Source organism: Diospyros lotus, chromosome 2 (genome assembly GCF_014633365.1).
Source record: "Diospyros lotus cultivar Yz01 chromosome 2, ASM1463336v1, whole genome shotgun sequence".
NCBI classification, from domain to species: domain Eukaryota; kingdom Viridiplantae; phylum Streptophyta; class Magnoliopsida; order Ericales; family Ebenaceae; genus Diospyros; species Diospyros lotus.
Genome location: NC_068339.1, coordinates 8863514 through 8889342, shown reverse-complemented (window position 1 = coordinate 8889342; position 25829 = coordinate 8863514). Strand labels below are relative to the sequence as shown.

Below are 25829 nucleotides of genomic sequence, written 5' to 3'. Positions count from 1 at the left end.
AACCTCGTCATATAGAACATGGTAATGGGTCAGCCTTGTTGTGCCCTAATAGAAAACACATATCAAAAGAGCAATATTCTCTCACAAATTGTGTACAGATTAAAGAGTTACTTGTCGATGTTCAAAACTTGGTTGAACTGCGATTCACTTACTCCATCCCTGGAAAGATTCAGAACATATTTATGACAACACACAAGCAAATCAAAATGGATCCAAAACTGAAAAGGGTCAAATGTAGTTTAGAAGGAAAATTTGGCTTCCAATAAACCAACGAGATGGCCACCTGTGTGAAGGGAAATAAAATTCTTTTTGAAAAAATATAGACATTATTATTTCCAAATAGAAATGTGCAAGGATGTGAAGCCAAAATAACTGTTCTACAATATACTAGGCTTTGTTTTGAAGTTCAACATTAGCTTGTCATCGTCACCAAGTTACAACTCAAAACAAATCACGTTATTTAATTTTCATTTCAACAACAAAATTATCTTCATCATTACCATAAAAAAACAACAAAAATAAACAATAAAAACTAAAGCACAAAAATAGGAATATACAAATATATATTTGTGATGTGGCACTGTCTAAAATTACAATAATATCCTTGCGCGCTAGTGGCCTCGCTCGCCACGTAGATTGTTCGAGAGACTGATACGTGGCAAGTCAACAATTCGATACGAAGTCCAAAAGATCTAGGCCGAATTGCGAGACCCGTTCCATCTTGATCGGGGTCCTCATCAGGTATAAAAAGCTCTCTATCTCTTACATTTATTACGATTTGCATTTATTCTACTAATTTGAGTGTCGAAGTCCACCCCGGGGGACCCTAGCCCCGCCACTCCGTTGTCTTGCAGATTCTATCACCGAGGTCCGACATCATTAAGTCTGAGATTCTATTCTCGAGGTCCAGCTGCAGAGGTGACACGTGGTGGTCGGTCCCAAAAACCATCATCAATTTGTATACAAATATACAAAAACAACCCAACCAGCCCGCTGCCACCAACGGCTGCTGGCGACCATCGTAAGCCGAAGATTCCTACGATCAGAGCCTACCATTAGAAACACAAAGTCAATGGGGTTAACATATACAAAAATGAGTCAGATTTAATGATTAGATTTTTGTAGATCTAATTTTTAATTTTAGGCCACAGCTTAAAAATGCATTGCTAGTCGCCACCAGCCACTATGGTTGGTGGTTTCCGGCGATCAGAGGAAACCACCCGACACCCAAGGGCCCATCGACCAACATACCCAAAAACTAGCAAGATCCAACGACCGAAAATCTATAGATCTAAGCTTAAAGTTTCGACCAAAGCCAAATAATGCGTGTATACGTATAGATGATGGATGTGTGCTGAAAATCATTGTGAGAGAGACTTACCTCCTTGTAGGACGTGCGACGGATTGCCGAATCTCCTTGTAGGTCGCATGAGAGAGAGCAAGTGAGAGAAAGAGAGAGAGAGAAGAAATCTGGCTAAAGGCCATTTTAGTAATTCCAACCAATGGGTACATTGGTAATTTAGTGTAGGGTGGCGCTGAGGACCGCCAAATAGCATTACTCTTTTTCCTATTGATAATGCTAGATAGCCAATTTGGCCGACAACTTGGTTGACAATTCAATTAAAATTATATATCTACCTTTATTTTAAATTACAAATATATTTTAATTTTTTAGCTCAAAATTAATACCCCACTCCGCCTAGCTTCATTTTCCTCACCTACTCTCTTCGGTCGCCCAGCTTCTTTCCCCCCATTCTCTCTCTATCCCCTTCCCCCACTCTCTCTCGTCTACTACGCTTCTTCTAGTCATTGTTCGCTGCTATTGCATCTGCCTCCAACGCAGCCGCCTCCATTGCTATTCACCACCATTAAAGCCGCCTCCATCGTCGTTTGCCTCCATCGTTCCCGTCAACACGGATGCCTCCATCTCCCCTCTCTCTCCAGGTCTTCTCGTTCTTGTCCTCCGCTTCTCCTCTCCTATGATCGTTCACCATGATGTTCAGAAAGCAACAAGTCTTATGCACTATGGGTGCCCTTTTGTTAAAAAAATTCAAGCTTTATCCCACCACTATACACTGGAAACCAGATCACCATCATCTTCATCCAATACTCTCTCGTGTCTCGAGTTCTTGAGGAGAGGGGAGACGTCACGCTCCCTCCCGCCATTTTTGTCTCCAAATGTTTCTCGTTGGTGGCTGCAGTCAATCAGAATGTGCAATACCTCTCTCATGCTAGGCCTTCTCGTGGGGAACATGTTCGTGCACATGATCCCGAGCTTGAAGACATTGGTCATCTCCTCCAGGTAACATGGTTTCTTAACCTCCTCATCCAGGGCATCAGCTATTGGGTTTCCTTTTTGAATATGGTGCCATGCCCATTCGGCAAGGCATGCATCTTCATCATCGTTCTTGGCTTCCCTTCCAGTCACCAGTTCCAGGAGGACCACACCATAGCTGTAGACATCAACCTTCTCGGTCACTCTCACCGTACGAGCATACTCTGAAAACACGAAGTTCAATTCTTGAGGATTGAACCGATCATATTCACAAGTTCTGTACTAGAATATTAGTAGCTAGAAAGAAAGTTTAGATCAATTTTTCTAGATTGAGATTTGGGATGACAATATTTCGGCCAAAAACTCTTCAAATTGGTAAAGGAAGTTACCTGGTGCTAGGTACCCAACTGAGCCAGCCACAACTGAGATGGTATTGGGCTCTCCATGCTTGAAAAGTAGCTTGGCTAGACCAAAATCTGCAATTTTTGGATTGAACTCAGCATCTAACAGGATATTGCTTGACTTCAAATCTCTATGAATCACTGGAGGTGAGCAATCATGGTGCATATAGCTTAGTCCCCGAGCAGTCCCTACCGCAATCTGAAATCGCTTCGGCCAGTCCAAGGTGATGCGCTGAACAGGACCTGACATCCGAGACTGCCACTTCTTCCGGTGGAGCCAACGATCCAAGCTGTGGCATTCCAAGAACTCGTAGACAAGAAGCTTTGTAGTCTCGTTCGAAATGCAGCACTGGAGTTTAACTATGTTAGAATGGCGGATTGTGCTCAGTATCTTAACCTCTGCTAGGAATTCTTTCTCCAGCTTTCTGGCATTCATCATCCTCTTGACAGCAACGTCCTTGCCTGAACCGTTCAACTCAACTCGAAACACTTTCCCAAACCTTCCGGAACCGATCACATTAGCTTCTGTTAGACCTGGTAAGATATCAGATTCTTTGAAGTTCAATGTTTGGAATTGAGTGAACTTCCATGTTGAATCCAATCCAGGCTCTCTTTTTCGACGAATACTTCTTCTGACCCCGAAGATCACGGAGATCGTAGCTAACACGAACACGAGCACCGCTATACTGACAATTACTACCAGGAGCAGAGTGGATATTTTGCTCGAGTTTTGAGATCCCAAAGAGCAGACTTGTAACCCAAATGATGGATTACTTGCACAAAGACCGGGATTGTTCAAGAAGCTCTTGTCAAAAATTGCATTTTCAAACTCAACTGGGATCCTCCCTGTGAGGTGATTGGAGGATAGATTGAGTGAATTTAGCCTCAAGTTGCCAATCTCAGGTGGGATTTGGCCGAAAAACTGATTCCTTGACAAGTCCAGACCAGTGAGGGTGGGCAAAGAGCCAATTTCGGCAGGAATTGGGCCTGAGAGATGGTTTCCGCCGAGATTTAAGGCATTTAGAGATTTCCATGAGACCATATCTGTTGGAAGACGCCCAGAAAGTTGATTGCCGTCAAGCAACAGAGTGTTCAGATTAGAAAGAGCCGTCAATCCTTGAGGAATTAAGCCAGTGAAGAGGTTGTTGCTTGCATTGAAGAAGGTCAAATTGTACCAGGATGAAATCCCAGCCGGGATTTCACCGGAAAAGCGGTTGTTACTGATCTCCAGTCGCGATAAATTCGACCCCAATTTGTCTGGAAGATGACCGGAAAATGAATTTTCTTGAAGCGTCAATGTTGTCAGAGAGGGTGATGTCCACAAACCAGGTGGAATGCTACCGGAAAGTCTATTGCCATGAACCCTCAGGGAGAGCAGGGTCCTACAATCACCAAGTGATTTTGGCAGCTCGCCGGAGAGAGTGTTGCCAAAAGCAAATGCAGTGGTCAGTGCACCATTAGCACACAAGAACTCTGGCAACTGGCCGGAGAATTGGTTGCTTGAGACATGAAACAGGTTGAGCTTCGAGTACCGCCCGAGCTCAGGTGGTAGTACTCCTGAGAAGTTATTGTCGAACAACTTAAAAAGTGTCAGCGACTGGATCCGGCCAATTCTTTCAGGTACTTCACCCGAAAATTGATTCATAAACAAACCTAATTCGGTCAACTTTGTCAGCTTTCCAAAACCTTGGGGTATTGTTCCCGTCAAGTTGTTTTGAGAGAAATCAATTATCTTCAAATTTGGACATTGAATTGACCGAGGAATCTCACCAGACAACTGATTTCTGAACAGATAAATTGTAGATAAGTTCTTCAACTGAAATACACCGCTTGGAATGGTACCGGTCAAGCCATTGATTGACAGGTCGAGGATCTCTAAAGCAGTCAAATTCCATATTGTTTCCGGGATTTTTCCGATCAATCTGGCATCTCTAATCCGCAGTTGCTTCAGTTTCTTCAACTGCGTAAAGCTCGAAGGCACCGCCATCGGCTCAAAATGATTGAAAGACATCTCCAAATATTCAAGGTTAGACAGGTTGCCAATTTCCGGCGGGAAAGAGCCGTTGAACTCGTCTTGAAAAAGCTGGAGAATTCTCAGCTCCGGGAACCTTCCTATCGCCGGCGGAATAGTTGTGAAGTTGTTACCGCCGACGTTGAACGACCGAAGCAGAGGCGACAGTCGGTCGACGTCGCTTGGTATTTCTCCGACGAAGTAGTTTTGTGAAAGGTCGAGAATTTCCAGGCTGGAGCAGCTGTAGAGAGCTGTTGGGAACTTTCCGAGGATGTTATTGTCCTGGAGATCAATGGCGACGAGGTTTCTAAGGTCGCAGATGAACGGCGGGAATGGACCAGTGATGCTTTTGTGGCCAAGTGCAAGTCCGGTGACTGAGCCGGCAGTGCAGGTGATCTCCGGCCAGTCGCAGTGGGCGGCGGTTGAGTTCGGAGAAGATGACCAGTGGTTGAGGGAAGGTGGGTTGGACCAGAATTGCTTCAGTTCAAGTAGAATGGATTGCTCTGAACCAGCAGCAGGAGGCTGGGCGTTTGCATGGAAGGCCAATGAAAGGAGGAGAAAGAGAAGGTGCAAGGCCATTTTTTTCCGGCGGGGTTGAATTGGGGGAGGGGAAGCGGCAAGGAAGTGTGAAATCAAACGGCTAATTTTTATAAGAGAGATTCTATACTAGACTTGGTACACCAGTGCAATTTTGTTCAAACAGGAACCCCGCCCCCCCTTCCCCCTTGGTACTGAGCCGGCAGTGCAGGTGATCTCCAGCCAGTCGCAGTGGGCGGCGGTTGAGTTCGGAGAAGATGACCAGTGGTTGAGGGAAGGTGGGTTGGACCAGAATTGCCTCAGTTGAAGTAGAATGGATTGTTCTGAACCAGCAGGAGGAGGCTAGGCGTTTGCATGGAAGGCCAAGGAAAGGAGGAGAAAGAGAAGGTGCGGGGACATTTTTTTCCGGCGGGGTTGCATGGGGGGGGGGGGGGGGGGGGGGGGGGAAGCGGCAAGGAAGTGTGAAATCAAACGGCTAATTTTTATAAGAGAGATTCTATACTAGACTTGGTACACCAGTGGAATTTTGTTCCCCCCCATTAACAGGGGTTAAGGAAGTTAAACATCGTTAGTCAATGGATAGGGAACGTTAGTCTTGGGCTCTCGATGAAGACCATAACTATCCCAACTGCCATTTAAGAAAACACATGTTGGCAAGAGAACGCGAAAAACACTTGGCCAGATTAACTAAGTTGCTTTTTTAGAGTGATTTCATGTTATACGGTGTATGGATATATAGATTTAGATGGTGGCATTAATAACCAATGATCAGGTTGTTTGATGCATAGATTTTAAGTAGGTGATTTGGTAGAAGCACGGGAAGGTAGGAGAACACGAAAATACTTCTGCCAATTAGAGATTATGGATTTAATTTTTATATAAGGTAGGTGATTTTATGTAATTTTATGCTTACGTTTAGATAGAAACATCAATGAATGTGCCATTTGATACATAGATATAAACAAGAAGCAACTTATGTGATAAAAGTTACTTTTAAAGTGATTTCATGTGATAAAAGTTTGTAAAATTTATGTAGAAATTAACAAGAATGATGAAGTCATTCACTATGTAAATATAAGTAGGCTATTATATTTGGTAGAAGCAAGAATTGATAGGAGGGTTTAGAAAACTATGTTTTAACTATTTTTGTAGATTTTTTTCATCAGAAACTAGATTTTATGTTTTTCTTAGATTGAAAAGTAATTTGAGTAAGTTCCTAAGAGATTAACAAAAAATTTATCAGTTTCACTTGATCTGTTATATTTGTAAGAACTGTTATAATTCTTCATGAGGTATTCGTAATACAATTAGTAATGTTAAATATTTCATAATTTTGTAGTAATATCAAGACAACTTTCATGGAGAAAAAAGATTTCTTGAGATTTTTTAGGAGTTTGTGCTTATTCTAAACTTGATCAAAATTACTTTTTATCTTATTCAAGGTTGACTTATTGACTCAAACACTTTATTAAAAGAAAATTTTCATAATGGTACCCTAAGTACACTATCCTAAATCTGCCTATTGGTAAAAATACCAATGATTAGGTTATTTGATAACTAGATATAAGTAGCAACATTAATAAGGTTATTTATGAGATTTAAAAAAATATAAACCTAGCTAGTTATAATAAAAAAGAAAACAAGATATATCTTAACTAAGTAGCAATGAACGAGCTTACTATTATTAGGTAATTAGTTTTAATTTCACGTGTTGAGTAGTCGAAGGGAATACTATTTAATGCATAATACGATGCATATGATTGGCTAAGTTTTTCATGAACAAAATTTCATTTTTCACCCAAATTTAAACCTTTGGAGTGTTTGATTGCCTTTTTTTGTTCTAAGCAACTTATTTTCTAACTTTCCATCATGTGAGCAAATTTTGCGTCAAATGTTAGAAAACACTCTTATGGTGGGGATGGTTTTTATTTTCTAGGCAATTTGTATTGTTCACCAAGCGAACAACCACTCCCATGGTTGAGATTGAAAGCCTCAACCAGATATTCGGCCTTTCAGCCACTGGCATCGTGTGTGACTTGCCGAATCCTTTTCGACCACCCATTATGTTGGAAGAACGAACGGACGACCTTACTGAAACCATCAAGTCACGCCCGTCAGCTATGGACCATGAAGATCGATCAAGGTCAGTGATGGGAACGATCGACCACTATTATGGCAAGAATCGACCCATGATGGAGAAGAAAACCACGACAAGAAGAGGGCATAGGGTCACAACCATAGCGAGCAAATCAAGCCATGGTCGTTGGGGACGAGCTCGATGCCCACAACCACGACCGATTTGCAGTCATGTTTGATTTCCAACCATGGTTGATAACGCCGCCACGGACACCATCGACTCCTAACATCAATTTTACAGAGAAACTCAATATTTTCTCCACTCAAAATTATTATACAACGAGATAGACAACGTAAAAATTGTAACAAGTAAGGCACATCATGTGGGTCACATAAAATTTCAAGTTCAAAAATGTACAATTTGCATGGAAAATAATGACTATCAAACGATAGAAATTGGAAAAAATAACTATTTCTATGAAAAATAATAACAATTGGACACTAAAAGATTAAAAAGTACAACAATTTATAGGTTAAAAATTAAGCCAATCAAACATATTTAATTGACAATTTCCATGCAAATAATTTCTAAGCAATTCAATTGTTTAAAACTTTTAGGATGTGTTTGATTGGAAAAACAATTCCATGAAAAACAATTCTCACCTCAACCTAGTTGCAATTTTCTATGAAAAATAGGTCAAACCATGAAAAACTTAGCAATCATGCGTATGGTTGGAATTTTCCATTGATGTGTATGATTGGAATTGTTTTTCATGAAAAATGTCATATTAATGAAAAAAAATTATTTTAATTGTAGAAACATATTTGTTCACACTTGCATATGCAATCAAAATCATAAATATGCAGAATTTCTATTTTAACAAATAAACCATTGCACTGTTTAACTCCAAATTCCCAATACAAATAAACCATTGCACTCTTTAAACTCATAGTATTTGAGATTTGATCAAACCGTACCCCATTAATATGCTCCTTATTGCAATATGATAATAAGTTGGGTCGTCAAACACTCATCAAGCATATCGTTTAGTGCTAAAACTAATTCTAATGTTGTTGACCTTTACCACAAGTTCCACAAAGTCTCAATCATATCGTTTAATGGTTGGGATTAAACCATTTAGCAACTTCTATACATTTGCTTTGGGTTGCAATATAAAGTGTGTCTAAGTCTTTCTTAATAATTATTAATTATTCATCTTTATATTCTACTTTAAGCACGGCCAATGTGACTCAAGTTTTACGCGCAACACCCAATTGAAATATTTTGATATTTATTTAAGTTCAATTCCATCTAATGGCGATTCCACTAGTCTTTCACAATTAAAAAAAGATAAAAACTCATTAAAAAAATTTAAAAAGTTCAAAATAACTCTTTGGTCTAAAAAGTGTAATTTTTTCCATAAGTGTGGAATCCTACACAAATGCATAAACTAAATAACTTCGATATACGAAAATTTCTTCAAAAAGATAAACATTATATGTAAGAAATAGATGTTATCTGAAATAATCCTAATTTCAATACAGTTAGGGAAAGTCAAGATAGATATCATTTGTAATAATCATAATTCTAACGAGTTTCAGAATGTCAAGATAGACGTTATCTGTAAGAATTCTATTCCTAAACTATTTATAATTATTCTATATTTCTCTATAAATAAAAAAAACACTTATTTTAGAAAAAGTACTCATTTAATACTAGTTTTAATAATCTTTATTATTTTTAGTGTCTGACTTAAATATCAAAGTATTTACACAGATCTTTGTGCCCTCTAACTATTTTTTTTTCTTATAAATTTAGACAACTTAACGACGATATTTTTAGTTAAATAAATTTATTATTATATCTTAATAACAATAAAAATAGTTTTGTTATTGTGCAAACAATAGTAAAAGAATGGAAAGAAATGTATGATTGAAATTAATGGAGGAATTTTCGCAGGAGCCACCCACTCCGTGTGGAATGGAAAATGCATCCAAACAATAGTGGCTTGACTTGGAATTTTAGAAACGTCTTCTACGACTACGTGGTCAAGCTGCATTATTAGGGGCCTATCTGCATTATTACGGGCCCATCTCTTCATTCAATTTCGACGTCTCCTCGTCGTTGAGCAGCCCACGCCGAAGTCCAAGAGGAATGGGTTGACTTGACTGGACATCCGTGCTTGCGAATGAACACTCCTGTGAAAATTACATCCAATGTGTGAAATTTTAACTTTTCTTTTCTTTTTTTTTCAAATTGCTCCTCAATTTTGGGGGAACTATATATTGAGCAGTTTCAAATTTATTTCCCCTCAAATTGCCTACTTAGGCTACAAATTTATATTATTATTGTCATGAGCTATGTTATTATACAATTATAGATATGTAACTTTAAAATTTTAATGATCAATTAACCAAAATAAATACTCAATTATTTCTTAGTGCAATATGTTTAAATTCAGATTATGATTTTTTCTTTCTTTTTTTTTTCTTTTAATGAGAAAATATTGTTTGGTATCATTCAATTTTACTCGTATAATTATTTTTTAAGTAATTTTAAGACATTTGCCCTCATAACATAAGTCGAGCAATCGGATAAATAATATGTCGATATCAATCTAGTGAGTTACGAATTCGATCATTACTCTACGCAAGAACCACCAGTCCAACTTGGGATATATCGCCTCTGATGTTATTGAGGGCATGAAAGATTATTAATGTGGTTAAAATATGATTGTATTGTGTACAAGTATTATTTACTCTTGGATGGATCAAAGATGCAAAAGTATGACTGCATAATTTTGTCTTGAAATTATCTTTAGAAAGAAAATGAGTGATCATTTCTTATAAATCACAATTTATCTTTGAGTTAAATTTATGTTAGATTGTGTGTTCTTGCACAAACTCCTAGTTGAGTAAAAGTTATGCACATAGGAAAGCAAATACGAGGAATGAGTCAGTCAATGATGAGTTGTTGTAAGTCACCCATCTTTATGAGTCTCTTTTCAAAACAAAATAATGCGATCATGTTCTATCAAGGTTTCATTTAATTTGAAGGAGTTATTTGTATACATTTTCTAAGACTTGTTTTGTTGTAGAAAACTCTTTTTTTTTTTGTCAATTATATTATAATAATTAAAATTTATAATTTTAAAAATTTAGATTTTATGGAGGTAGAACAGGACAGTAATACAAGAATATTAATGTTGTGAAAGAGTGTCGAAAAATGATCTCTATAAGGTATACTATATAAAAATTATTTTGTAACTCACAAGATAATTAATGTAAATATTTAATCAGATAAACGTGTAAGAATTATCTGATATTTTACATGATTATTGAAATAAATATTTTATCAGATATAATGATGTTTATCTAATGAGATAATCAAATCAAATATTAAATATGATAATATTAATTTGAACAAAATCGCACTTGATCCACCGATCCCACTCATAGACTAGGCCAGTAAGGGCGTGCCACATATCTCATGGCATATGGGCCCTTACGTTGCTTCTCCTTCCTCCAAATTTTCACGTATTAACCAATAAGGATGTTTCACATGTCATGTGCAAGCGCACCCATACTTCTTTTGCTGTCTTCTTCTGTTTATATATAAATATATATATATGCACAGATAAGCACAAAGACATCGACGTCTCCTGCATCTCTCTCCAACATTTCCTCGTCTCCTCCAACGACTCCTCTCTTTGTTCGGCTCTTCTCTCTCTCTCTCTCTCTCTCTCTCTCTAGCATCTCTTTTCTCATCTCTATTTAGCATCTTCTGCATCTTTTCGATATGTCTCCCCTCTCTAGTTTCTAATTCAATTTTAACATATATTAATGTGTTTTATTAAATTATTACAAATAAAAAAATTATAAAATAATCTTAAAGACTTGTAGATATACACATAAATAATATATAAGTTTAAAATTTTATTCTAGAGTTGTTAATTGAGAAGGTTTCATCATAAAAAAAGGGACAAGATTTTAATTTTAAATTACCATTAAGTAAGTTTTGGTTATCTTTTAAGTTATTAAAAATTGAGAATATAAAGAATATTAGAAAGTAAAAATAATATCAATTTTTCAATAAATATATATTTAATTATAATAACAATTTTATTAACATAAGATTTTACTGTTCATATTTTTCCCTCATATTTTTTGGCTAATTGTAGTCTTTTTATAGTTTGAGAGGGGGAAAGGCTGAGGGGGTTATATCTATTGCATAATGAGTGTGAGAGAAATAGAGAAAGAAAAGGGACGCGCTAGCTACAAGACAAGGAACGTGAGTCTTGGGCTCTTGATGGAGACCATGACGACTATCCCAACTACCATTTAAAAAAGCACATGTTGGCAAGAGAACGTGAAAAACACTTCTTGAGGTTAGCTAAGTTACCTTTTTAGAGTGATTTCATGTTATACAGTGTATAGATCCTGATTCTATTATATAGATTTAGATAAAAAGATAAATCAAGATAAACATTATCTATAAGAATTATGATTCTGTTATATTTTAAATTACTCTATATTTTTCTATAAATAAGGAGGTATTCATTCTTGAAAAAGAGATGACGTCTTTGATACTAATTTCAATACAGTTTCTTTCATCATACTCAGTGTTTAATTTAAATGTCGAAGTATTTTGCGCGAGGACCTCATCGCGCCTTCTGATTATTTTCTTATTTTTACAGGTTTAGACAGCGTGAAGACGACGTTTCCATTCTACAAATTTATTGTTATAACCGTACAATAACAATTGATGTCGTCTGTGAAAAACGTCCAAAAAGTCTATGGATATTACAACGGCTTTCACACAATCTCAAGTCACATGAAGCCTCAATTAAAAAAGAATGCATTACACGTATATGATAATCTCATTAACAATATGTTAATTTATTTAATATTTTTTGCAACTGCCATTGTTTCATTTTTTTAATTATTATTTTATGCAAAAAAAAGAAAAGAAAAGTAATTGAAAAAGATGGCATAAGGATTTATGTGTATTATGAGAGGCTTCTCGTGGAAGCTAAATGGGCAAGTTCAACAGAAAATACAATCACAAAAAAAAAAAAAAAATTATTATGCCATTGTTTTGTATCATACGCACATATATACATCATATACATATGCATTAATATTGTAATATATTGAGAAAAGCTTCATGTGAAAGATAGTGAAAAAGATTGGTATATGTATATATATATATATATACACATATATATGTGAGTGTGTATTTGGTTTGGATGCCTTATGAGGAGTCCCAGGAAACTGTCTACAAAAACTCCCATTAGACGACAATTGAGATTAACCAGAAAAAGCGAGGAAAAATCAAAACGACGAAGATTGCGGATCAACAAAAAAAAAAGGAAAAAATTAGAGGCCCCAACGGAAGACGTCGAGAAGGCCGGCGGCAGAGCACGGTCGAGAGAAATAAACGACGAACACTGTCGCAGTAGGAGACCAAGAGACGACAGTGGCGGTCAACGACGTACGATGGCTGAGGCAAACAGTGACAGTAGCGAATGATCCAAGCAAACGATGATGACAGGCAGCAATAAACTACGACGACGGCCCCTCCGATGATCCGATTTTAGTCAGTGCCTTCTATGATGAACACATCACGTTGCTCCAGGCAAGACGGAGCACAAGCAATAGTGGTGGGCCACACATCTTAACATGAGCAAGCAGCTATGAGGCAGGCCAAAAATCTCTATTTCCCTAATATATATATATATATATATATAATGTAAGTAGATGAATGGAAGACTCAGGTTTTTGAGAGACGAAGAAACAAAAGTCAAGGGAAGCTCAAAACGATGAAAAAAATCGCAAGAAAACGATTGGGCATAATGCAAGGATGAAGGTCGGAGTTCTTTGGGAAATTATTTGGCAATCTCCAGGAGAATGCTAACAAAGACAACAAAAAATCACAAGAAGATGGTCACTAGGAGATCAAATTTGGGTGGAGAAAGCATGCCTCAAGAGTGTGTTCCACGAACTCTGGAGACTAAAAATCACACCCAAAAAGCGCATAGATTGAAACAGGTACTCAAATGTAAGGGCCCACTCTCAAATATTCTCGCTAGCATAGGATATTCGAAAGAAAGTCATCATAAAAATGATAGAGAACAAACCATAATAAAACTAACAACTCATTTCATTACTAATAGCGAAAACTAAATTAAAATTCGATTACATTTCCAATATCTCATTAGATTAGGCTCGAAGGCCGTACAAAATAAATAAGAGACTCTAGTGACTTAACAAAATAAAATCATTTCATTTCTAGCCTCACTGAAATGCTATTAAAGATCTTCAAGTTAATTAAAACGCGTTTTCGTACACCACTATCCTTGGGTTGTAGTTCTACTGGACTCGCCCCCCACTGACAGTCTTTCTTTTTCCTAGAATGACAAAGAAAATCAAGTAAGCCACAAGTCTTAGCAAGTTCAAGAAACAATAAATAATGAATATGATCCAAGAACATGATGACACCAAAAAGAGTAATCAAGGATTTTGCAATTATGTATAAGATTCATAATTTATGAATTTATCAATTCAGATTTAAATACATCATGCCACCATATACCACTATGCAAATGTGCATAAATCTCAATGCCAGTATCAAATCTCACAAGCTCTCAAGCTATCAATCAACACATGCAAAACAACATTATTTCAATGTTAATATCAAATCTCACAGGCTCTCAAACCATCAATCAACACATGTAAAAGTGAATCATTTTAATAGAATCTCACAAATAAATATGGAGCTAATCTGCAGGACTATGGCCATCTCGTCCCATGCCAGGTGCTCTAGGGTACGTACTCTTTCTCTCCGCAAAAAATAGTAGGTACACAAAAAATAATAATACAAAGTATCATAATATGATCATAACGAATGTGTGCAAAAATTTGTCATGCATTCACTTTCACATATATATAAACATCATGAAATTTCATCTCACAAAGTTGTTCTCATACTTACATATTTTCTATCCATCTCACAATACTGGATAGTTTTCTCCTCATATCAAGAATGCACACGAGACATAATAATTTACTCAACAATTAATTTAATCAATTTCTAAGAGGCTCACGAATTCTTTACAATTCATTTGAATGCGTACCAAGTATTTATATATATATATATATTTATACATATATTTTGAATTATTCAAATTAGGGCATCATCCAGATATAATATAATCAGCTATATATATAAATATTTGGATATGGATGGGGTTTATTCGAATATAGCTATATACTTGTTCGTATTCAAATAAGGAAGAGGTAATTCAAATGGTTTATATTATATATACAGGGGGTGATTCGAATAAGGCATGGGCAATTCGAACGAGTTGTGATTCAAATAGCTGGGGCTTGATTTGAATGGAATATGTATGCATAAATGGAAGTGATTCGAATGGGTCATGGGGTGATTCGGATGGTGTATATGTTTATATATGTAGGTGATTCGAATGACATATACATTTATATATAAATGATTCGAATGGTGTGTATATATATATATGTATATATGGGCTGATTTGAATGGTGCTTTGAATATATACTGTAGCATTCGAATGGGGCATGCATAGGTATAAGTGATTCGAATGGTATACATATATATTTGGGGGGCTGATTCGAATGGCAGGGCATGATTCGAATGGCATATGAATGTATATATAGGATGATTCATAGCAGAAAATTCCAAATTGTTGGCCAAGATTGATGGGGTCATTCTAGACTCAATATAAAGACAAATAACATGGGTAATATATCAAATCGAAGCCTAGGATGTCTAGTTTTCATCCCAACAAACAGATCTCAATTTGGAGATGGAAACAGAAAGTTATAGGCCAAAGAATACTAGGTGGTCAGATTACACGCAAATAGGAAGCAATGAATTTCTTAACATAAATTATTTGGGTTGTTACAGGCTCAAAATGTGACCAAATCATTCGAATAATACATCGAATCGAATCCTATTAAGTCTAGTTTTCAATCATCAAACTAATTTTAAATCGGATATCATCACAAGGAGATATACCTAAAAGAATGAAACATGGTCAGATTCGCTACAATAAATCATGAATTTGAGAAGCAGATTCGAATGATATATGAGAATGATTTGAATTAGTTAAAGGCCATTCAAAAGAGGCACATGCATATCTGGTGAGTGTGATTCAGGTTGGGGGTGAGTGATTCGAATTGGGGATTAGTGATTCGAATTGGGGAGTGGGTGATTCAGATTGCTTGAGTTTTCAGTGTGCACTTATCCCATTGAAACCCGATTTTGACAATTATTTAACTTGAATCTCTCAAAACTCAAAACATGAAAGTTGTAGATCTTTCTCCTGTTGTTCTATAACACCTTGAATCGCCTTAATCGGAGCTCATAAGAGAGAGTTATAACCAAAATTCAAAAGGATGTCAATTATGTCCAGAATATGTGTTTTTATGTGTGTATGTATTTATATATGATTCGAGCGGACCATAGGGAATATGTATATATGAATAGGGTGATTCGAATGGCTGAGATGACATGGAGAACCATTCAAATCAAACAGTAAGAGAGAGAAAAAGAGAGAGAGCTCTCATTCGAGTGGCTGGGAGCCTATTCGAATGAGCTCCACTATACAGAGAGACATAAGTATATATATATGTATATAAATCTCGGCTTCTGGATACAGATGAACAAGATTTGTATCCTTTCCTAAACCAAGGGAAAGCCATTCATTGGAGGAATAAGGGTTGATGCTATTCCCTTTTGAAATTTTAATAAGACCCACTAGATACTCAGGTATGAAGACTCAATGGACACCAATAGAAGGAGAACCAAAAACTGTTAGATATATACATATATGCATATAGCTCCACACAATAACAAAAAATGAGAGACACAAATAGGGACCAGCACCATATAAAGAGAAGAATAATAAGGAATTTGCATAAACGAGAAAATAGGAAAGTCAAGGAAACTTGCCTGAGGAGCAATTCCAAGACAGATATCGCCGGCTGGGCTCTTCCTTCACTGAGCTTCAAATGACAAGGAGAGAGATATGCAGGGGGTTACCGTAACAAGAAGAAGAAGATAGCAGCTGGAGAATGAGAAGAAAGCGATGGTTAATGGAATAGGAAACATAATCAACAACAAATAATTGCAAAAGTACAAGAGGATCAACGCACAGAAAAATGAGAACAAAAGGGAGAGGAAAAGGCTGCCCCTGCCTTAGAAATTAACAGATCTGCCCCAATTTAGGGCTTTTTTTACATTTGACATTTAGTTTTATTTAAATTTTCTTTTTTCTTATTTCACATAATAAAACCTAAATTTCCTTTACCATTGGGCCCAGGCCCAACTCAACAATTTATTGACCCACCTGATAGTCCACGAACTCCTTAACTAATTAAATTAGGCCCATTACATTATTTTTCAATTTCTTAAAAATTAGACTCATATACTTATTTTCACAATCACATGAACCATAATATAAAATTATACAATCCAAAATTATTTCTATTCTATCAGAGCAATTTATCATTAAATATTAAAATACTTAGACCCACATTTAAAATCCCATTAGACTGACATTAAGTATTAAAACACCTAGACCCACTTTAGAGTCGTTACACCAGATCTGGAATAGATCTAGGTTGCTGAAGAAACAAATCTGAATTGCTGAAAGAGCAGATCTATAATATATTTTTTAAAAACAAATATGGGTTGCTAGATCTGGGTTAAAATATATATATATATATGTATACTCTCTTTGATTGTGAACGTAGGCGTCACGTTGAACAATAAAAACAAAATACTCTCTCTGATTACGAATGTAGGCGTTATGTCGAACTGCAAAAATAAAATATTGTTGTGTCATAGGTAAAAGAGGGAAGCAAAAATAAAATATGTCGACAGCGTCGAGGCATAATCAGCGTACTATTCTCTTTGCCTTATAGCTAAAAGCAAGAGTGGGAAGCAATTGTTGTGTCATAAGTAAAAGTCCATTAAAAGGCCACAAAAAAAAAAAAAAGCCCAAAAGCCCATAATATCTTTTTGGGCTAAAAGGCATAAATTTTCCATATGCGGGGGATCCCACACAAAGCGCGCAAACACGATAAGTCTAACATTTAAAAATCCTTTTGAATATTTCAAGAAAATTTATGCCTTTTTGGGCTAAAAGGCATAAATTTCCCATATGCAGAAAAGATCCCACACAAAGCGCACAAACACGATAAGTCCGACATTTAAAAATTCTTTTGAATATTCCAAGAAAATGATAGATAATTATCCATAGCAAATTCTAATTCTAAAATGATTATAAAATATTTGGATAAACATTATCTCTAAGAAATTATATCCCTAAAAGGGCCAAGATAAATATCATCTATAAAAGATACAATTTATCTATATCTTAATTCTAATAGGTTTTAAAATACCAAGATAGATGTTATCTACAACTATTCTAGTTTCAATCAGATTAGCATCAATCAAGATAAACGTTATCTACAAGAACCCTGATTTTGTTACACTTTAAATCACTCCATATTTTTCTATAAATAATAAGACATTCATTCCTGAAAAGGAGATGACGTCTTTGATACTAATTTCAATACAGTTTCTTTCATCATATTCAGTGTCTAACTTAAACGTCGAAGTTTTTGCGCGAGAACCTTCCCGCACCCTCTAATTGTTTTCTTATTTTTGTAGGCTCAAACGACTTGAAGACGAAGTTTTCATTCTACAAATTTATTGTTGTAACTGTGCAACAACATTATCAATAGAAAGATTTAGGATAGTGTACATAGGGTACTATTATGAAAATTTTCTTTTAATGAAGTGCTTGAGTCAATAAGTCTTGAAAAAGATAAAAAGTAATTTTGATCAAGTCTAGAATAAGCACAAACTACACAAAATCTCTTGACATTTTTTTTTTTTTTTATGAAAGTTGTCTTGATACTACAAAAGAAAAGCAATAATAGCCTACTTATATTTACATAGCGAATGACTTCATCATTCTAGTTAATTTCTACATAAATTTTAAAAAAAATTATCACATGAAATCATTTTAAAAGTAACTTAATTTAGAAACAAAATTCATAAACGTTTTCATATTTTATTACTAACTCCCACTTCTAAGCAAATCTCCAACTTATATCTATTTATCAAATGACACATTCATTGATGTTTCTATATAAACAATAAGTATAACATTACTTAAAATCACTCTGAAATGAACTTAATATAAAAGTCAAATCCATAATCTCTAATTGGCAGAAGTATTTTCATGTTCTCCTACCAAACCCTACTTCTACCAAATCACCTACTTAAAATCTATGTATCAAACAACCTGATCATTGGTTATTAATGCCTCTATCTAAATCTATATACCTATACACCGTATAACATGAAATCACTCTAAAATAGTAACTTAGTTAACCTGGCCAACAGTGCTTTTTTAAATGGTAGTTGGGATAGTCATGGTCTCCATCAAGAGCCCAAGACTGACGTTCCCTGTCCTGTAGCAAGCGTGTCCCTTCTCTTTCTTTGCTTCCCTCTATTTAATTTGATTATCTCATTAGACACGCAATCACATTCGATAAAATATTCATTTCAATTATCATGTAAGATATTAAATAATTTTTATTTATTTATCTAATGAAATATATACATTAATTATCATGTGAATCATAAAATAATTCTTACAAAGTGTACCTTGCAATGATTTCTTAAAGATCATTCTTCCACACTTTTTCACAACATTACTATTCTCGTGTTACTGTCGTGTTTTATATCTCCACACAGTCCAAATATCTAAGATTCTAAATTTTAATTATTATAATTGACAATAACAAATTTTTTTAATGAAAAATTAAAGTTAAAAAAAAGTTTTATACAACAAAACAAGTCTTAGAAAATTTATACAAATAACTCCTTCAAATTAAATGAAAACTTGATAGAACATGATTGCATTATTATGCTTTGAAAAGAAACAAATTCCTCACATCTATAAATATTAAATTCTTTGTTTTTGATTGATCATCAAGTGTCTTAAGATTACTTGAAAAATAATTATATGAGTAAAGTTGAATAACACCAAACAATATTTTCTCATTAAAAGCAAAAAAAGAAAAAACCATCATCTGAATTTAAACATATTGCACTAAGAAATAATTGAGTATTTATTTTGGTTAATTGATCATTAAAATTTTAAAGTTACATATCTATAATTGTATAATAACATAGCTCATGACAATAATAATATAAATTTGTAGCCTAAGTAGGCAATTTGAGGGGAAATAAATTTGAAACTGCTCAATATATAATTCCCACAAAATTGAGGAGCAATTTGAAAAAAAAAAAAAAAAAGAAAAGAAAAGTTGAAATTTCACACATTATATGCAATTTTCACAGTAGTGTTCATTCTCAAGCACCGATGTCCAGTCAAGTCAACTCATTCCTGTTGGATTTTTGCGGGGGCTGCTCAAGGACGAGGTGACGTCGAAATTGAATTAAGAGATGGGCCCATAATAATGCAGATAGGCCCCTAATAATGCAGCTTGACCGCGTAGTCGTAGAAGACCGTTCCTAAAATTCCAAGTCAACCCACTATTGTTTGAGTATTGTCTCTCTGAAAGGGATGAAGTTCCCTTTGAAAGGGATAAAGAAAGGGACGTTGAGAGAGAGAGAGAGGGAAAAACAAGATCTTAAAATAATGTGAAAGTATGCCAAATTCACTTCAATGTCATTTTCCATGTCACCGCTGTTCATCTCCAGTGGGGATGAATAGCAATACTCCGATTGTTTGGATGCCTTTTCCATTCCACAATGGGAGTTGGTGGCTCCTGCGAAAATTCCGCCTTTAATTTCAATCATACATTTCTTTCCATTCTTTTAATATTGTTTGGACAATAATAAATAATATTTTTATTATTATTAAAATATAATAATAAATTTATTTAATTCCAAACCTCGTCGTTAAATCGTCCGAATCTACGAAAAAGAAAATAGTTAGAGGGCACATAGATTCGCGTGCACACTTCAATATTTAAATCAAACATTGAAGATGATAAATATTATATTGAAATTAATATTAAAAGCGTATATTTTTTAAAATAAGTATTTTTTTTATTTATAAAGGGATATAAAATAATCATAAATAGTCTAAGAATATGATTCTTACAAATAACGTATATTTTGACATTCTTAAACCTGTTAGAATTATTATTCTTACAAATGATATCTATCTTAAATTTTCCTAACCCTGTTGAGATTAGGATTATTTTGGATAATGTCTATCTCTTATATATAACGTTTATCTTCTTGAAAAAAAATTTAAATATCGGAATTATCTATTTTGCACGTTTGTGTAAGATTCCTCAGTTATAAAAAAATTTACACTTTTTAGACCAAAGAGTTATTTTAAACTTTTGAACTTTTTTAATCTTTTAATGGATTTTTATTTATGACATAATAATTTTATATGATAATATACTTTTTTTTTTTTGTAAAATACTAGTGGAATCGCCATTAGATGGAATTGAGCTTAAATAAAGAATCATGCTAGATGTACATCCATTTTATACATCTTAGGCTACATAAGGGGGTATTATGACCAAAATATCATGCACCTCACGCGCCTCTATTAGAGATGGCAAAATGGGCCCGGCCTGACGGGCTTGCCCGTTGGGGCCCGGCCCGGGACCGGGCTAGGGCCAGCAGTTTGCTGGCCCATTTAAGGCTGGGCCGATTTGGCCCGGCCCGCTTGGCCCGGCGGGCCAAATGGTGGCGGGCCGGGCTGGCCCGCTTGGCCCACCGGCCCGTTAATCGCCCGCGGCCCACAAAACCCCCCCACCCTCAGCCTCGCCTCTCTCTCGCCCTCACCCTAACCCTAACCCTAACCCTCGCCCTCGCCCTCGCCCTCGCCTTCACCCTCGTCTCGCCCTCTGTCATTCTCGCCCTCGCCCCTGGCTCTCGCCCTCGCCCTAGCCCTCGCCCTCGTCTCGCCCTCTGTCATTCTCGCCCTTGCCCTCGCCCTCGCCCGCCCTCTGTCTCGCTCTGGCCCTCGCTCACCCTCTATCTCGCCCTTGCCCTAGCCATCGCCCTCGCCCTCGCCCTCGCCCTCGCCTGTGCCCTTGTCTCACCCTCGCCCTCGCCCTCGCCCGTGCCCGCGCCCTCGCCCTTGGCCCGCGCCTCTCGCTCTCGCCCGCGCCCTTTATGATATCAAAAAAAAAAAAAAAAAATTGGCCGGCCCGTTTGGCCCGCGGGCCCGTGGTGGGCCGGGCTATGGCCAGCAATTTGCTGGCCCGTTTTTAAGCGGGCCGATTTGGCCCGGCCCGCATGGCCCGCGGGCCACTTGGTGGCGGGCCGGGCCGGGCCAGCCCGTTTGCCATTTCTAGCCTCTATGCGCCTCATGAGGGATTTTTTTGTCATAATACCCCCTTATGTAGTCTAAAATGTAAAAATGGGTGTACCAATAACATTTTCCTTAAATAAATATCAAAATATTTCAATTGGGTGTTGCTCGTAAAACTTGAGTCACATTGTTTGTGCTTAAAGTAGAATATAAAGATGAATAATTAATAATTATTAACATAGACTTAAATACACTTTATATTGCAACACAAAGCAAATGTATAGAAGTTCCTAAATGGTTTAGAGGCTGTTTGGCTTACCCATTTTTTTAATAGCTTTTAAGTTATTTAGCTTTTAAGTTAAAAGTTAGATAGTGTTTAAGTTGATAATGTGTTTGAAAAAATATACTTTTAAGTTATTAATTAATATTTATGTGTTTGGTTTGAAAGAACTGATAAGTTATTAAAACTTGACAAAAAGACCAAAATAGACATGATGTTAAAAAATGTAAAATTTTATTATTAAATATTAATAAATTATACATAATTATTAAAAATATATTAATATTATATTACTATATATATTATATATGTTATATATAATAATAATATATATTATTTTGTGTTTTATATATACATATAACATATATTATTGTTATTTTATATATATATACTCCATGCACCAACGAGAAGAACAGGGCAATGGCGCGACCCACCACCCTGAAGAGGGCTTGATGCGGCTTAGATGGACGACGCCGACGACGAATCTGGAGAAGGGGCGATGGTGACGGTGAATCTAGAGGAAGGGCAAAGGCAGATTTGTCAAGGAGAGGCAATGACAGATTTGTAAGGAAAGGTAAGAGAAGAAAGGGATAAGGTGTAAATATTTAAAATGTTTGAGGGCAAAATAATATTAGCATTAGTTAACACAATAGCTTTTTTAGTAGAAGTTGGGGGTACTAGCTTTCCTCAAACACTATTATGGTAGTGTTTAAACTATTTAACTTTTAAGTTAATTTGTATTATCAAATACTTCATCTAAAAATGTGGCTTAGTTGAAAAGTTATTTATGCAGCTTATAAGCGGTCAAACCGCTAAGCTAAATAGCCTCTTCATCCCGACCAGGCTCTTTTTTCAGCAAATTCTTCTTCTGACCACGAAGATCACGGAGATCGTAGCTAACACGAGCACTGCTATACTGACAATTACTGCCAGGAGCGGAGGGGATATTTTGCTCGAGTTTTGAGATCCCAAAGAGCAGACTTGTAACCCAAATGATGGATTACTTGCACAAAGACCGGGATTGTTCAAAAAGCTCTTGTCATAAACTGCATTCTCAAACTCAACTGGGATCCTCCCTGTGAGGTGATTGGAAGATAGATTGAGTGAATTTAGCCTCAAATTGCCAATCTCAGGTGGGATTTGGCCGGAAAACTGATTCCTTGACAAGTCCAGACCAGTGAGGGTGGGCAAAGAGCCAATTTCGGCAGGAATTGGGCCTGAGAGATGGTTTCCGCTGAGATCTAAGGCATTTAGAGATTTCCATGAGACCATATCTGTTGGAAGACGCCCAGAAAGTTGATTTCCATCAAGCAACAGAATGTTCAGATTAGAAAGAGCCGTCAATCCTTGAGGAATTGAGCCAGTGAAGAGGTTGTTGCTTGCATTGAAGAAGCTCAAATTGTACCAGGATGAAATCCCAGCCGGGATTTCACCGGAAAAGCGGTTGTTACTGATCTCCAGTCGCGATAAATTCGACCCCAATTTGTCTGGAAGATGACCGGAAAATGAATTTTCTTGAAGCGTCAATGTTCTCAGAGAGGGTGATGTCCACAAACCAGGTGGAATGCTTCCGGAAAGTATATTGCCATGAACCCTGAGGGAGAGCAGGCTCCTACAATCACCAAGTGATTTCGGCAGCTCGCCGGAGAGAGTGTTGCCAAAAGCTATTGCACTGGTCAGTGCACCATTAGCACACAAGAACTGCGGCAACTGGCCGGAGAATTGGTTGTTTGAGACATGAAATAGGTTGAGCTTCGAGTACCGCCCGAGCTCAGGTGGTAGTACTCCTGAGAAGTTATTGTTGAACAACTTAAAAAGTGTCAGCGACTGAATCCGGCCTATTCTTTCAGGTACTTCACCGGAAAATTGATTCATAAACAAACCTAATTCCGTCAACTTTGTCAGCTTTCCAAAACCTTGGGGTATTGTTCCCGTCAAGCTGTTTTCAGATAAATCAATTATCTTCAAATTTGGACATTGAATTGACCGAGGAATGTCACCAGACAACTGATTTATGAACAGATAAATTGTAGCTAAGTTCTTCAACTGAAATACACCGCTTGGAATGGAACCGGTCAAGCCATTGATTGACAGGTCGAGGATCTCTAAAGCAGTCAAATTCCATATTGTTTCCGGGATTTTTCCGATCAATCTCGCATCTCTAATCGACAGTTGCTTCAGTTTCGTCAACTGCGTAAAGCTCGAAGGCACCGCCATCGGCTCAAAATTATGATTGAAAGACATCTCCAAATATTCAAGGTTAGACAGGTTGCCAATTTCCGGCGGGAAAGAGCCGTTGAACTCGTTGAGAAAAAGCCGGAGAATTCTCAGCTTCGGGAACCTTCCTATCGCTGGCGGAATAGTTGTGAAGTTATTACCGCTAACGTTGAACGACCGGAGCAGAGGCGACAGTCGGTCGACGTCGCCGGGTATTTCTCCGACGAAGTAGTTTTGTGAAAGGTCGAGAATTTCCAGCCTGGAGCAGTTGTAGAGAGCCGTTGGGAACTTTCCGCGGATGTTATTGTCCTGGAGATCAATGGCGACGAGGTTTCTAAGGTCGCAGATGAACGGCGGGAATGGACCAGTGATGCTTTTGTGGCCAAGTGCAAGTCCGGTGACTGAGCCGGCAGTGCAGGTGATCTCCGGCCAGTCGCAGTGGGCGGCGGTTGAGTTCGGAGAAGATGACCAGTGGTTGAGGGAAGGTGGGTTGGACCAGAATTGCTTCAGTTGAAGTAGAATGGATTGTTCTGAACCAGCAGCAGGAGGCTGGGCGTTTGCATGGAAGGCCAAGGAAAGGAGAAAGAGAAGGTGCAGGGACATTTTTTCCGGCGGGGTTGCATGGGGGGGTGGGAAGCGGCAAGGAAGTGTGAAATCAAACGGCTAATTTTTATAAGAGAGATTCTATACTAGACTTGGTACACCAGTGGAATTTTAGTCAATGGGTAGGGAACGTTAGTCTTGGGCTCTTGATGGAGACCATGACGACTATCCCAACTACCATTTAAAAAAACACATGTTGGCAAGAGAACGTGAAAAACACTTCGCCAGATTAACTAAGTTACTTTTTTAGAGTGATGTCATGTTATACGGTGTATGGGTATATAGATTTAGATAAAGGCCTTAATAACCAATGATCAGGTTGTTTGATGCATAGATTTTAAGTAGGTGATTTGGTAGAAGCACGGGAAGGTAGGAGAACACGAAAATACTTCTGCCAATTAGAGATTATGGATTTAACTTTTATATTAAGAGTGTGTTTTGTTGCATATATTTATTATAAAAAAATATATAATTATTACATATTTTTGTGAAAATAATTGATTACTCTTAATTTTTTTATAAAAAAATATGTATATGGTATAAGTATTTAAATTTTCTTTTCATGAAATTCATTTTTCAAAGGGATGGGATAATTTTTATTTTCTAAACAATTATTACTTAAAATTAAATTCTAAATAATATAATCAAACACACCCTAAATTCATTTTAGAGTAATTTTATGTAATGTTATTCTTACGTCTAGATATAAACATCAATGAATGTGATATTTTATACATAGATATAAATAGGAGATTTGCTTAGAAGTGGGAGTTAGTAATAAAATGTGAAAATGTTTATGAATTTTTATTTCTAAATTAAGTTACTTTTAAAGTGATTTCATGTGATAAAAGTATGTAAAATTTATGTAGAAATTTACAAGAATGATGAAGTCATTCGCTATGTAAATATAAGTAGGCTACTATATTTGGTAGAAGCAAGAATTGTGATAGGAGAACTTAGAAAACTATGTTTTAACTATTTTTGTAGATTTTTTTCTTTTAAAGTTTATTAACAGTCTCACGTCGTATATTATGTTTGTAAGAACTATTATAATTGTAATACC

At 36.5% G+C, this 25829-nt stretch overlaps 2 protein-coding genes across 4 annotated transcripts; both read right to left on the bottom strand.

Annotated features, from left to right (window-relative positions):
• Positions 1–533: 533 nt before the first annotated feature.
• Positions 534–5520, bottom strand: LOC127793786 (receptor-like protein kinase 5). 3 transcript variants are annotated; one of them, XR_008021490.1, is made up of 3 exons: positions 2665–5520; positions 1382–2499; positions 534–1049 (listed from the first exon to the last, which is right to left on the bottom strand). XR_008021490.1 is itself a non-coding variant. In XM_052324511.1 (2 exons), exons 1-2 carry the CDS (start codon positions 5264–5266, stop codon positions 2069–2071), a joined length of 3033 nt encoding a protein of 1010 aa, XP_052180471.1. In that variant the 5' UTR covers positions 5267–5520; the 3' UTR covers positions 534–2068. The 3 variants fall into 3 exon arrangements, 1 of the variants encoding a protein (XP_052180471.1); XR_008021491.1 differs by having other exon boundaries at positions 534–1036; XM_052324511.1 differs by having other exon boundaries at positions 534–2499.
• Positions 5521–22575: 17055 nt separating this feature from the next.
• On the bottom strand, positions 22576–24785 carry LOC127793787 (receptor-like protein 52). Its single transcript, XM_052324512.1, has one exon. It carries the CDS (start codon positions 24764–24766, stop codon positions 22799–22801), a length of 1968 nt encoding a protein of 655 aa, XP_052180472.1. The 5' UTR covers positions 24767–24785; the 3' UTR covers positions 22576–22798.
• Positions 24786–25829: the final 1044 nt, after the last annotated feature.

Excerpts from the sequence above, each read along its gene's own strand:
- LOC127793786 (XM_052324511.1), bottom strand. The coding sequence starts at position 5,266 with ATGGCCTTGCACCTTCTCTTTCTCCTCCTTTCATTGGCCTTCCATGCA. Across the intron at positions 2,500-2,664 it reads AGTTGGGTACCTAGCACCAG|AGTATGCTCGTACGGTGAGA; the intron begins GTAACTTCCTTT and ends TCGTGTTTTCAG.
- LOC127793787 (XM_052324512.1), bottom strand. The coding sequence starts at position 24,766 with ATGTCCCTGCACCTTCTCTTTCTCCTTTCCTTGGCCTTCCATGCAAAC.